The sequence below is a fragment of the Aegilops tauschii genome, chromosome 7, assembly GCF_002575655.3.
Source record: "Aegilops tauschii subsp. strangulata cultivar AL8/78 chromosome 7, Aet v6.0, whole genome shotgun sequence".
NCBI lineage: Eukaryota > Viridiplantae > Streptophyta > Magnoliopsida > Poales > Poaceae > Aegilops > Aegilops tauschii.
Genome location: NC_053041.3, coordinates 567,891,722 through 567,906,257, shown reverse-complemented (window position 1 = coordinate 567,906,257; position 14,536 = coordinate 567,891,722). Strand labels below are relative to the sequence as shown.

Here is a 14,536-nt window from a genome sequence, read left to right as displayed (position 1 = left end):
GGCCACGCAATCGAATCAAAAGCCCTGGAGATATCTAATTTTCAGAAACACCGCAGCCTCTTTGCGAACGTGAATCTTCGTTGCCACTTGTCTAACCAAAAGAAAGTCATCGTGCAGATGTCTTCCACAGATGAAAATAGATTGGTTAGCCGCGACAGTTTTCTTCACATTTAACTTCACATAGTTGCTCCCTGGTCTTTCCCAATTGGTTTCTCATCAAAATAAATCGGGATCGTCCATCACCACGTGTTCCACGACACCGGCTTATCCGTCAAACAACCTCACGAAACAATAATACTCGAGTTAGGTGGCGGGCCTGAGGCTGACAGCGGGACCCACTTCCGGAACGAACGAAGCGACCCGCACGCCACCACAGAGACCCGAGGCCACACGCCCGGACCACCACGCGGAATCCCTCAAAAAGAAAAAACATTCGGCGCGCGATTCCGTCCAGATTCACCCGCCGCTCCTGGCCGCCGCGGCGTCTCCGGCGAGCAGCGGCCTCCGCCTCCACCCCCACCCCCAACGAGAGCCTCCGCGCGCATTGCTTTACCCAGCCTCCGAGCGGAGAGTGGGTCCGCCCCCTCCCACCCCGCGTCCCGCGTGGCCCCCGTCGGCGAGCGGCCACCCCCTCCCTCCTCGCCGCCGGAGCCGTGCCCCCCGCCGGCTGCACGGTCGCGGAGGCTCGCCGCGTGCCCCCGCTCCGCCGTTCGCGCCGCGTGGACGCCGTGCGCGGCTCGCTGAGGAGTCGCGGCAGCTGAAGGCGCGGGAGGGGGAGAGAGACGAGGCGGGATCCGAATTGGCCGGGAGAGGTGGCGAGCTCCGTAGAGATCGGATCCATGGGCTCCTCTGCCGTCCAGCGCGACTCCGTCTCCGCGCCAGGTAACGCACGGCTCCATCGTCAATGCGTCCAGCTGCTTATTCGCAAGTCCCCCCTTCCTTGGTTGTATCATGCTAGAGAAATTCGCTGATTTCTGGTGGCAGAGGTTCAAGTTAGAAGCAGAAGGTTGCTTGCCTTGCGCTGCTTCAGTAGTTGATGCCCAGCCCGTGGGGCTCGGAGGGATGGGCTAGTAATCACGCAGGGTCCGTTGCTGTTAGGCGATTGGGCACAGAAAGTTCGTTAGGAAGCGGCGCGCTTACTGAATTTTCGGCGTAAACTCGGCATGAATTCTGGTTGTTGGAGCGATTGTTGTGGGTTTATCCTAGGATTTCTATTTCAAGTTATGCCCGTCGGTTACCTGCTGCAGCTGCCTGCAACCCAAGTTCCTTCCAGGATTGGGTTACCAAAGCCGTGCTGTCCACACGGAATTGCTGTTTGTGGTACCATGCCAAATGTTAATTTTTGTTTTTTGCTCTACTAGGAAACATGGAGTGTGCTGATGACCCCGGCAGCAGCAGCGGTAGCAGAAGCAAGTGGGGCAAAATGATGAGCAACGACACTTGGAGGTGGTGTTTAGGGTTGATTTACATCGTCGCTATCGCGGGCATATGGATCGCTGCAAGCTACATCGTTCAGTCTGTCGTGGATGGCGGTGTTTCCCCCTTCTTGATCACGTACATATGCAACTCTCTGTTTATTGTCTACATCCCCATAGTTGAGTTCGCTCGGTACTTTGAGGATTCTATCGACAACCTGTGGTCCAAGTTGAAAGGCAAGGATGGCGCAGACCTGCAGCAGCTTGCGGATCTGGAGAGTGTGAATCTTCTACAGAGAAGCGGGCAGGAGGGCAGTGCAGCCTCACCCCTGTCCGAAGACAATTTGACTTCAAATGCGATCTTCCCTATCCATACAGAGCTAGGTGTTGCAGATTGCAGCAAGGGGTTGGATGCAAAAGGGCGCTGGACGCGTGCTCGTACAGCCAGAGTCAGCATGCTAGTCTGCCCTTTTTGGTTTCTGGCACAGCTTACATTCAATCTGTCTCTAAGATACACCACTGTTACAGTAAGTGATACTAAGAAAAGCTGTACACTACTTCCATATTAGTCCTATCAATAACTGGCTTACAATATTTCCCTAATTTTCAGTCAAACACGATCCTGAGCAGCACGTCTACCCTCTTCACTTTCCTGGTTGCATTGGTATTTCTTGGAGAAACATTCACTTGGTTGAAGCTGATCAGCGTGCTTCTCTGCATAGCAGGAACAATTATAGTTAGCCTTGCTGATTCAGGCAGTACACTGAATGCTGTTGCCACAAATCCTCTTCTTGGAGACTTCCTTTCTATTGTTTCAGCTGGCTTATATGCCGTGTATATCACCTTGATACGGAAAAAGTTGCCTGATGAGAAAGAAGGTCAAGGCCAAGTGAGTATGGCTCAGTTTCTTGGATTCCTCGGACTGTTCAATATGTTGTTTTTCCTTCCCGTTGCCTTGGTGCTAAATTTTGCCAAGCTGGAGCCATTCCACACACTGACATGGGAGCAAGTTGGCCTGATTGTTGGGAAAGGTAGGTCTGCTCTTCACACATTTATTCATTTACATGCTTGTTGCTATTCTTTAGAAACCCGTGGTGCTCATTCTTTATGTCAGCTATAATAGTGAATGATTGTATGATTAATTTTTGACTGCTATTAATGAGTGCTATATACATGACATTGAAACAAAACATATCGAAATGACTTGTAGAGCCGCTAACTGGGAATTGTCGCTAATCTATGAGCTGTTTAATTCTTTCCAGGTTTGTTAGATAATGTTCTAAGTGACTACTTATGGGCAAAAGCAATCCTTCTCACAACAACCACCGTTGCTACAGCCGGTCTCACGATCCAAGTTCCTATTGCTGCCCTTGTGGACACGCTCACTGGTCATGCTCCCCAACTGCTGAACTACATCGGAGCTGCTGCTGTATTAGTCGGTTTTGCTGGCATCAACATCCCATCCAATGTGCTACAGCCTTCTCACCACCAGCAGGACCAGCAGGAAGCACCCATTGTTAGCATTGTTGATGACTCGCATCATTCGCCCAGTGATAGGAATTCTACCGATGCTGTTTCATAGTAGCCGCCTGGCTTGTTTCAGGTTCTTATCCAAGTGTAATTACCAAGCAGTGTATGCCTGGGCTCGCCAGACTGGTTCAGTCAGGTTTCCCCTGTTCTGCGACACCGCAATGGAAGGGATGGATATTGGCATCCGCGTAACAAAGTGTACAGTCTCATGCATGGGAAGGGAGAATCGTTTGTATAATTTCTGTCAGTTTGTTGTGTAGCTAAATTTTGTTGTACATGGTGAAACGGTGTTTTTGTGGCAACTGTACTGAAGTACTGGAGTTGCATGATTATTACATTGAATTCAAGCTCGTGATGTTCACCTCTGAGTTTCAGCTGAGTTTAGCCTTTTATCTTGTTGCAAAAATCTAACGTGTATGCATCTCTAAACCAGGTTATGCAGTGCCAATGGACAAATTTTGTAACTTGTTACATTAGCAAGCAAGAAACATTTTTCAAGAAGAAAGAAAATATGAAGAGTTGTTTCTGGAGCTAGTCTTTTGTATGCAAGGATAGGGAATTTGCAAGCACGAATCTTTATGTTTACTCTGGTAAATATCTGCTCATAGATTAGCTCTTAAGTTGTAAAAAATAAATTAATTACCGCAACTATCATTTATTCCGTGAAGGTGAGCCTTGGTGTAGTGGTAAAGCTGCTGCCTTGTGGTTGCGTACTATAGACTCAAAGTGGTTGGACCCTTCCCCGAACCCTGCGCACCGGGCTGCCCTTTTGTTTTTAACTACCATTTATTCCGTCTTGAAAAAAAACTATGACTCTATGCAGCACACATTTGTATTGTAATCTTTTCTATGTGGTACACTTGTGTATTCTGATCTTTTGTTTAGTGTATTCAATTGATCTATGTTTTGGCATAACTTTGCAGAAACGTTAAAACAACTCGTGCTATAAAAAAACTTCTATAGCAATGCACGAGCATTTGAATTCCATCGTACCAAAAAGAAAGATCATCTATAGGAATGCCAATGCATGAGTCTTTAACTTCCTTTTGTTTTTGCGGGGAAGCATTTAACTCGTGTTGCACAATAAAAGAAAAACACTTCTATCGCAAATGCATGAGCATTTAGCTTCCTTAGCAACACGCAAAAGATAACAATGAGTCTTCTTTTTGACAGGACCAAAGAGTTTTTATTTTATTTTAATGTACTATAATTCTTTAGGAGAGAGGATTTTTTGGCTCTCCCGGTCCATGGAGCCCGAAATTTTCAAAAGTTCAAATGCCAACATTTTAAGTTTAAAAAATGAAAATAAATACACAAGTACTTAGTGATGTTACTACATGCGTGTTAAATTTCATTATGAAATACGTTTTGATGTCAGTTGTGCAAAAAAATCATGTACTTTTGTAGTGAATAGTACATGTGCTAGAACTTTGTTGTTTTTGTGTAGCTCGCATAAAAATATATTTCACCATGAAACTTTACAGACAAGTAGCATACATATAGTATGTGTTTATTTTTTACAGAATGTTTAAAAACTGGATTTTCATTATTTTTTTCAAATGCATTTTCTGAAGAAAAAAAAAGTCCGTAAGATAACGCCCTTTTTTAGATTTTCTTAGATCACCCTTTTTTAAAATAAGAGTGTAAGATAACAAGGAGTTGCTTGGGCAGAGACGCGTCCAGTTGTGGGCCAGCTCACGTTGTGCGGCAGCCCAGCGGGCCAATGGGTTGGCCTGCCCCATTTTGCACCAAGGAAACCCCAAAACCGTAGAAACATCTCCTGCACCTATATTGCCTCAAAAAAGAAATCTCCTACACCTATAAATGCCCACCAACACCGCCTCCGTATTGCAAACCCCCAACAGTTCATCCCACATGCTTCTCTCTCCTCTTCCCCTCCCTTCCCCCATACACATCGCTCTTTCGATTTTCTTTTGGATTTGTTTCTTGTTCGTGCTACTTTCGATGGCCGATGAGACATTTATAGCGGCGATGAAAAATTTGTGGACTAGAGTTTCTGATGATGCCTCTTTGGTAGCATATATGTAGACAACCCCTTTGGCTGTCTTAGCTCCCAGATCTCATCACATTGATCCATCTGTTATTCTTGCTTTCTTTTCCATCTTCTCTGTTTGCATCTTCGGTCGGTTGGGGGTGTTCGAGCGGTGATGACATCTATGTATGTAGAACATGTCATTTTTTGGTAGTCCGATGGCATGTATCAATGTAGTACCGTGGATGATCGTAGAGTTAGTTTACGATGCATGTGGTTGTACGAATTTGGAGTTTGCTAAATTGAGGTACCCGGTTGTGGCATAGAAAATTTGAGGGGTGGCCTTGCACTGTCAGGGGGGCGGATTTGCCAAGTTCAGGTGTAGATACTCTAACTTATGATCACCCACGATAAAGATACTATCTAGCAACTGTTGGGAATCGTTGCAGAATTTTAAAATTTTCTACGCATCACCAAGATCCATCTATGGAGTTTACTAGCAACGAGAAGGAAGGAGTGCATCTACATACCCTTGTAGATCGCGAGCGGAAGCGTTCAAGTGAACGGGGTTGATGGAGTCGTACTCGTCGTGATCCAAATCACCGATGACCGAGCGCCGAACGGACGGCACCTCCGCGTTCAACACACGTACGGAGCAGCGACGTCTCCTCCTTCTTGATCCAGCAAGGGGGAAGGAGAGGTTGATGGAGATCCAGCAGCACGACGGCGTGGTGGTGGAAGTTGCGGGGATCCCGACAGGGCTTCGCCAAGCGCAAGCGGGAGGGAGAGGTGTCACGGGAGGGAGAGGGAGGCGCCAGGGGCTAGGGTACTGCTGCCCTCCCTCCCCCCACTATTTATAGGGGTCCTGGGGGGCGCCGGCCCCCTGGAGATCCCATCTGAGGGAGGGGGCGGCGGCCAAGGGGGGTGGCTTGCCCCCCAAGCCAAGTGGGGCGCCCCCCCCCCCCCCCGCCCCTAGGGTTTCCAACCCTAGGCGCAGGGGAGGCCCAAGGGGGGCGCACCAGCCCACCAGTGGCTGGTTCTCCTCCCCACTTCAGCCCATGGGGCCCTCCGGGATAGGTGGCCCCACCCGGTGGACCCCCGGGACCCTTCCGGTGGTCCCGGTACAATACCGATAACCCCCGAAACCTTCCCGGTGGCCGAAACTGGACTTCCTATATATAATTCTTCACCTCCGGACCATTCCGGAACTCCTCGTGACGTCCGGGATCTCATCCGGGACTCTGAACAACTTTCGGGTTTCCGCATACTAATAACTCTACAACCCTAGCGTCGTCGAACCTTAAGTGTGTAGACCCTACGGGTTCGGAAGACATGCAGACATGACCGAGACGACTCTCCGGTCAATAACCAACAGCGGGATCTGGATACCCATGTTGGCTCCCACATGTTCCACGATGATCTCATCAGATGAACCACGGTGTCGAGGATTCAATCAATCTCGTATACAATTCCCTTTGTAAATCGGTACGTTACTTGCCCGAGATTCGATCGTCGGTATCCCAATACCTTGTTCAATCTCGTTACCGGTAAGTCACTTTACTCGTACCGTAATGCATGATCCCGTGGCTAACTCCTTAGTCACATTGAGCTTATTATGATGATGCATTACTGAGTGGGCCCAGAGATACCTCTCCGTCATACGGAGTGACAAATCCCAGTCTCGATCCGTGCCAACTCAACAGACACTTTCGGAGATACCCGTAGTGCACCTTTATAGTCACCCAGTTACGTTGTGACGTTTGGTACACCCAAAGCACTCCTACGGTATCCGGGAGTTGCACGATCTCATGGTCTAAGGAAATGATACTTGACATTGGAAAAGCTCTAGCAAACGAACTACACGATCTTTTGTGCTATGCTTAGGATTGGGTCTTGTCCATCACATCATTCTCCTAATGATGTGATCCCGTTATCAATGACATCCAATGTCCATAGTCAGGAAATCATGACTATGTGTTGATCAACGAGCTAGTCAACTAGAGGCTCACTAGGGACATGTTGTGGTCTATGTATTCACACATGTATTACGATTTCCGGATAACACAATTATAGCATGAACAATAGACAATTATCATGAACAAGGAAATATAATAATAACCGTTTTATTATTGCCTCTAGGGCATATTTCCAACAGTCTCCCACTTGCACTAGAGTCAATAATCTAGTTACATTGTGATGAATCGAACACCCATAGAGTTCTGGTGTTGATCATGTTTTGCTCTAGGGAGAGGTTTAGTCAACGGATCTGCTACATTCAGGTCCGTATGTACTTTACAAATATCTATGTCTCCATTCTGAACACTTTCACGAATGGAGTTGAAGCGACGCTTGATATGCCTGGTCTTCCTGTGAAACCTGGGCTCCTTGGCAAGGGCAATAGCTCCAGTGTTGTCACAGAAGAGAGTCATCGGGCCCGACACATTGGGAATCACCCCTAGGTCAGTAATGAACTCCTTCATCCAGATTGCTTCTTGCGCTGCCTCTGAGGCCGCCATGTACTCCGCTTCACATGTAGATCCCGCCACGACGATTTGCTTGCAACTGCACCAGCTTACTGCCCCTCCATTCAAAATATACACGTATCCGGTTTGTGACTTCGAGTCATCCAGATCTGTGTCGAAGCTAGCGTCGGCGTAACCCTTTACGACGAGCTCTTCGTCACCTCCATATACGAGAAACATATCCTTAGTCCTTTTCAGGTACTTCAGGATATTCTTGACCGCTGTCCAGTGTTCCATGCCGGGATTACTTTGGTACCTTCCTACCAAACTCACGGCAAGGTTTACATCAGGTCTGGTACACAGCATGGCATACATAATAGACCCTATGGCCGAGGCATAGGGGATGACACTCATCTTTTCTCTATCTTCTGCCGTGGTCGGACATTGAGCCGTGCTCAATTGCACACCTTGCAATACAGGCAAGAACCCCTTCTTGGACTGATCCATATTGAACTTCTTCAATATCTTGTCAAGGTACGTACTCTGTGAAAGACCAATGAGGCGTCTTGATCTATCTCTATAGATCTTGATGCCTGATATATAAGCAGCTTCTCCAAGGTCCTTCATTGAAAAACACTTATTCAAGTAGGCCTTTATACTTTCCAAGAATTCTATATCATTTCCCATCAATAGTATGTCATCCACATATAATGTGAGAAATGCTACAGAGCTCCCACTCACTTTCTTGTAAACACAGGCTTCTCCATAAGTCTGTGTAAACCCAAACGCTTTGATCATCTCATCAAACCGAATGTTCCAACTCCGAGATGCTTGCACCAGCCCATAGATGGAGCGCTGGAGCTTGCATACCTTGTTAGCATTCTTAGGATCGACAAAACCTTCCGGCTGCATCATATACAATTCTTCCTTAAGAAAGCCGTTAAGGAATGCCGTTTTGATGTCCATTTGCCATATCTCATAATCATAGAATGCGGCAATTGCTAACATGATTCGGACGGACTTCAGCTTCGCTACGGGTGAGAAAGTCTCATCGTAGTCAACCCCTTGAACTTGTCGATAACCCTTAGCGACAAGTCGAGCCTTATAGATGGTCACTTTACCATCCGCGTCTGTCTTCTTCTTAAAGATCCATTTATTTTCTATGGCTCGCCGATCATCGAGCAAGCAGTCAAAGTCCATACTTCGTTTTCATACATGGATCCTATCTCAGATTGCATGGCTTCAAGCCATTTGTTGGAATCCGGGCCCGCCATCGCTTCTTCATAGTTCGAAGGTTCACCGTTGTCTAACAACATGATTTCCAGGACAGGGTTGCCGTACCACTCTGGTGCGGAACGTGTCCTTGTGGACCTACGAAGTTCAGTAGTAACTTGATCCGAAGCTTCATGATCATCATCATTAACTTCCTCCCCAGTCGGTGTAGGCACCACAGGAACATCTTCCCGCGCTGCGCTACTTTCCGGTTCGGAAGGGGTGACTATCACCTCATCAAGTTCCACTTTCCTCCCACTCAATTCTTTCGAGAGAAACTCTTTCTCCAGAAAGGACCCGTTGTTGGCAACAAAGATCTTGCCTTCGGATCTGAGGTAGAAGGTATACCCAATAGTTTCCTTGGGGTATCCTATGAAGACGCATTTCTCCGACTTGGGTTCGAGCTTTTCAGGTTGAAGTTTCTTGACATAAGCATCGCATCCCCAAACTTTTAGAAACGACAGCTTAGGTTTCTTCCCAAACCATAATTCATACGGTGTCGTCTCAACGGATTTCGACGGAGCCCTATTTAAAGTGAATGCGGCAGTCTCTAAAGCATAGCCCCAAAATGAGAGCGGTAGATCGGTAAGAGACATCATAGATCGCACCATATCCAATAGAGTGCGATTACGACGTTCGGACACACCATTTCGCTGAGGTGTTCAAGGCGGCGTGAGTTGTGAAACTATTCCACATTTCCTTAAGTGTGTGCCAAATTCGTGACTTAAATATTCCCCTCCACGATCTGATCGTAGGAACTTTATTTTCCTGTCACGTTGATTCTCAACCTCACTCTGAAATTCCTTGAACTTTTCAAAGGTCTCAGACTTGTGTTTCATTAGGTAGACATACCCATATCTACTTAAGTCATCAGTGAGAGTGAGAACATAACGATAGCCACCGCGAGCCTCAACACTCATTGGACCGCACACATCGGTATGTATGATTTCCAATAAGTTGGTTGCTCGCTCCATTGTTCCGGAGAACGGAGTCTTGGTCATCTTACCCATGAGGCATGGTTCACACGTGTCAAATGATTCGTAATCAAGAGACTCCAAAAGTCCATCTGCATGGAGCTTCTTCATGCGTTTGACACCAATGTGACCAAGGCGGCAGTGCCACAAGTATGTGGGACTATCGTTATCAACTTTACATCTTTTGGTATTCACACTATGAATATGTGTAACATCACGTTCGAGATTCATTAAGAATAAACCATTGACCAGCAGGGCATGACCATAAAACATATCTCTCATATAAATAGAACAACCATTATTCTCGGATTTAAATGAGTAGCCATCTCAAATTAAACGAGATCCTGATACAATGTTCATGCTCAAAGATGGCACAAAATAATAATTATTGAGGTTTAAAACTAATCCCGTAGGTAAATGTAGAGGTAGCATGCCGACGGCGATCACATCGACCTTGGAACCATTCCCGACGCGCATCGTCACCTCGTCCTTCGCCAGTCTCCGCTTATTCCGCAGCTCCTGTTTTGAGTTACAAATATGAGCAACCGCACCGGTATCAAATACCCAGGAGCTACTACGAGTACTGATAAGGTACACATCAATAACATGTATATCACATATACCTTTGGTGTTGCCAGCCTTCTTGTCCGCTAAGTACTTGGGGCAGTTCCGCTTCCAGTGACCACTTCCCTTGTAATAAAAGCACTCAGTCTCAGGCTTGGGTCCATTCTTTGGCTTCTTCCCGGTAACTGGCTTACCGGGCGCGGCAACTCCCTTGTCGTCCTTCTTGAAGTTCTTCTTACCCTTGCCTTTCTTGAACTTAGTGGTTTTATTCACCATCAACACTTGATGTTACTTTTTGATCTCCACCTCCGCTGATTTCAGCATTGAATATACCTCAGGAATGGTCTTTTCCATCCCCTGCATATTGAAGTTCATCACAAAGCTCTTGTAGCTCGATGGAAGCGACTGAAGGATTCTGTCAATGACCGCGTCATCCGGGAGATTAACTCCCAGCTGAGACAAGCGGTTGTGCAACCCAGGCATTTTGAGTATGTGCTCACTGACAGAACTATTTTCCTCCATTTTACAACTGAAGAACTTGTCGGAGACTTCATATCTCTCGACCCGGGCATGAGCTTGGAAAACCATTTTCAGCTCTTCGAACATCTCATATGCTCCGTGTTTCTCAAAACGCTTTTGGAGCCCCGGTTCTAAGCTGTAAAGCATGCCACACTGAACGAGGGAGTAATTATCAGCACGTGATTGCCAATCGTTCATAACGTCTTGGTTTTCTGGGATGGGTGCTTCACCTAGCGGTGCTTCTAGGACATAATCTTTCTTGGCAGCTATGAGGATGATCCTCAGGTTCCGGACCCAGTCCGTATAGTTGCTGCCATCATCTTTCAGCTTGGTTTTCTCTAGGAACGCGTTGAAGTTGAGGGCAACGTGGGACATTTGATCTACAAGACATATTGTAAAGATTTTAGACTAAGTTCATGATAATTAAGTTCATCTAATCAAATTATTCAATGAACTCCCACTCAGATAGACATCCCTCTAGTCATCTAAGTGAAACATGATCCGAATTAACTAGGCCATGTCCGATCATCACGTGAGACGGACTAGTCAAGATCGGTGAACATCTTCATGTTGATCGTATCTTCTATACGACTCATGCTCGACCTTTCGGTCTTCCGTGTTCCGAGGCCATGTCCGTACATGCTAGGCTCGTCAAGTCAACCTAAGTGTATTGCGTGTGTTCCGGGGCCATGTCTGTACATGCTAGGCTCGTCAACACCCGTTGTATGCGAACGTTAGAATCTATCACACCCGATCATCACGTGGTGCTTTGAAACAACGAACCTTCGCAACGGTGCGCAGTTAGGGGGACCACTTTCTTGAAATTATTATAAGGGATCATCTTACTTACTACCGTCGTTCTAAGCAAATAAGATGTAAAACATGATAAACATCACATGCAATCAAATAATGACATGATATGGCCAATATCATTTTGCTCCTTTGATCTCCATCTTCGGGGCGCCATGATCATCTTCGTCACCGGCATGACACCATGATCTCCGTCATCGTGTCTTCATGAAGTTGTCACGCCAACGATTACCTCTACTTCTATGGCTAACGTGTTTAGCAATAAAGTAAAGTAATTTACATGGCGTTATTCAATGACACGCAGGTCATACAAAAAATAAAGACAACTCCTATGGCTCCTGCCGGTTGTCATACTCATCGACATGCAAGTCGTGATTCCTATTACAAGAACATGATCAATCTCATACATCACATATATCTCATTCATCACATCCTTTTGGCCATATCACATCACAAGGCACATGCTGCAAAAACAAGTTAGACGTCCTCTAATTGTTGTTGCAAGTTTTTACGTGGCTTCTATAGGTTTCTAGCAAGAACGTTTCTTACCTACGTAAAACCACAACGTGATATGCCAATTTCTATTTACCCTTCATAAGGACCCTTTTCATCGAATCCGTTCCGACTAAAGTGGGAGAGACAGACACCCGCTAGCCACCTGATGCAACTAGTGCATGTCAGTCGGTGGAACCTGTCTCACGTAAGCGTACGTGTAAGGTCGGTCCGGGCCGCTTCATCCCACAATACCGCCGAAACAAGATAAGACTAGTAGTGGCAAGAAAAATTGACAGCATCTACGCCCACAACTGCTTTGTGTTCTACTCGTGCATAGTAACTACGCATAGACCTGGCTCATGATGCCACTGTTGGGAATCGTTGCAGAATTTTAAAATTTTCTACGCATCACCAAGATCCATCTATGGAGTTTACTAGCAGCGAGAAGGAAGGAGTGCATCTACATACCCTTGTAGATCGCGAGCGGAAGCGTTCAAGTGAACGGGGTTGATGGAGTCGTACTCGTCGTGATCCAAATCACCGATGACCGAGCGCCGAACGGACGGCACCTCCGCGTTCAACACACGTACGGAGCAGCGACATATCCTCCTTCTTGATCCAGCAAGGGGGAAGGAGAGGTTGATGGAGATCCAGCAGCACGACGGCGTGGCGGTAGAAGTTGCGGGGATCCCGGCAGGGCTTCGCCAAGCGCAAGCGGGAGGGAGAGGTGTCACGGGAGGGAAAGGGAGGCACCAGGGGCTAGGGTACTGCTACCCTCCCTCCCCCCACTATTTATAGGGGTCCTGGGTGGGCGTCGGCCCCCTGGAGATCCCATCTGAGGGGGGGGGGGGCGGCGGCCAAGGGGGGTGGCTTGCCCCCCAAGCCAAGTGGGGCGCCCCCCACCCCCAGGATTTCCAACCCTAGGCGCAGGGGAGGCCCAAGGGGGGCGCACCAGCCCACCAGTGGCTGGTTCCCCTTCCCACTTCAGCCCATGGGGCCCTCCAGGATAGGTGACCCCACCCGGTGGACCCCCGGGACCCTTCCGGTGGTCCCGGTACAATACCGATAACCCCCGAAACCTTCCCGGTGGCCGAAACTGGACTTCCTATATATAATTCTTCACCTCCGGACCATTCCGGAACTCCTCGTGACGTCCGGGATCTCATCCGGGACTCCGAACAACTTTCGGGTTTCCGCATACTAATATCTCTACAACCCTAGCGTCACCGAACCTTAAGTGTGTAGACCCTACGGGTTCGGGAGACATGCAGACATGACCGAGACGACTCTCCGGTCAATAACCAACAACGGGACCTGGATACCCATGTTGGCTCCCACATGTTCCACGATGATCTCATCGGATGAACCACGATGTCGAGGATTCAATCAATCCTGTATACAATTCCCTTTGTCAATCGGTACGTTACTTGCCCGAGATTCGATCGTCGGTATCCCAATACCTTGTTCAATCTCGTTACCGGTAAGTCACTTTACTCGTACCGTAATGCATGATCTCGTGGCTAACTCCTTAGTCACATTGAGCTTATTATGATGATGCATTACCGAGTGGGCCCAGAGATACCTCTCCGTCATACGGAGTGACAAATCCCAGTCTCGATCCGTGCCAACTCAACAGACACTTTCGGAGATACCCGTAGTGCACCTTTATAGTCACCCAGTTACGTTGTGACGTTTGGTACATCCAAAGCACTCGTACGGTATCCGGGAGTTGCACGATCTCATGGTCTAAGGAAATGATACTTGACATTGGAAAAGCTCTAGCAAACAGACTACACGATCTTTTGTGCTATGCTTAGGATTGGGTCTTGTCCATCACATCATTCTCCTAATGATGTGATCCCGTTATCAATGACATCCAATGTCCATAGTCAGGAAACCATGACTATCTGTTGATCAACGAGCTAGTCAACTAGAGGCTCACTAGGGACATGTTGTGGTCTATGTATTCACACATGTATTACGATTTCCGGATAACACAATTATAGCATGAACAATAGACAATTATCATGAACAAGGAAATATAATAATAACCATTTTATTATTGCCTCTAGGGCATATTTCCAACAGCAACTTCCTGACATATACCCTGCTCCTTCACATGCCACAAGATAGGGGTCAAGATTGTCCACGACATAATGATCGCTCGGGCGCTCGCGAAACCTAGTGTCGTCGCTGTTTTCTCCTTCCCCATCCCAGATCTCGCGTTCACCCCTTCCCCTCTACCCTCTCGTCGCCTTTCGAGGCACCACAGGCTAAGCCACGCGGCTGCCAAGGACGGGGGCGACGGGAAGGTCCGTGTGGTCGGCGGAGTGGCCGTGCTCGGTGCTTTTGGACACTTGGATCACAGGTGACCGATCCGTCCGACATATCCGCTTGGCTCCGCGGTGTCGTCGTGTGGTCGGCGGTCGTGTTTAACCGGCGGTTCCTGATCTGGATCATGCTCTTTTCACTCTTCCCTTCTCGGTGTGCTACTCAGTATGG

General features: G+C 47.6%; 1 protein-coding gene across 1 annotated transcript; it reads left to right on the top strand.

Annotated features, from left to right (window-relative positions):
• The first annotated feature begins 382 nt into the window (after window positions 1–382).
• Window positions 383–3,313, top strand: LOC109753306 (uncharacterized vacuolar membrane protein YML018C). Its single transcript, XM_020312215.4, has 4 exons — window positions 383–882; window positions 1,362–1,942; window positions 2,026–2,446; window positions 2,678–3,313. Exons 1-4 carry the CDS (start codon window positions 840–842, stop codon window positions 2,995–2,997), a joined length of 1,365 nt encoding a protein of 454 aa, XP_020167804.1. The 5' UTR covers window positions 383–839; the 3' UTR covers window positions 2,998–3,313.
• Window positions 3,314–14,536: the final 11,223 nt, after the last annotated feature.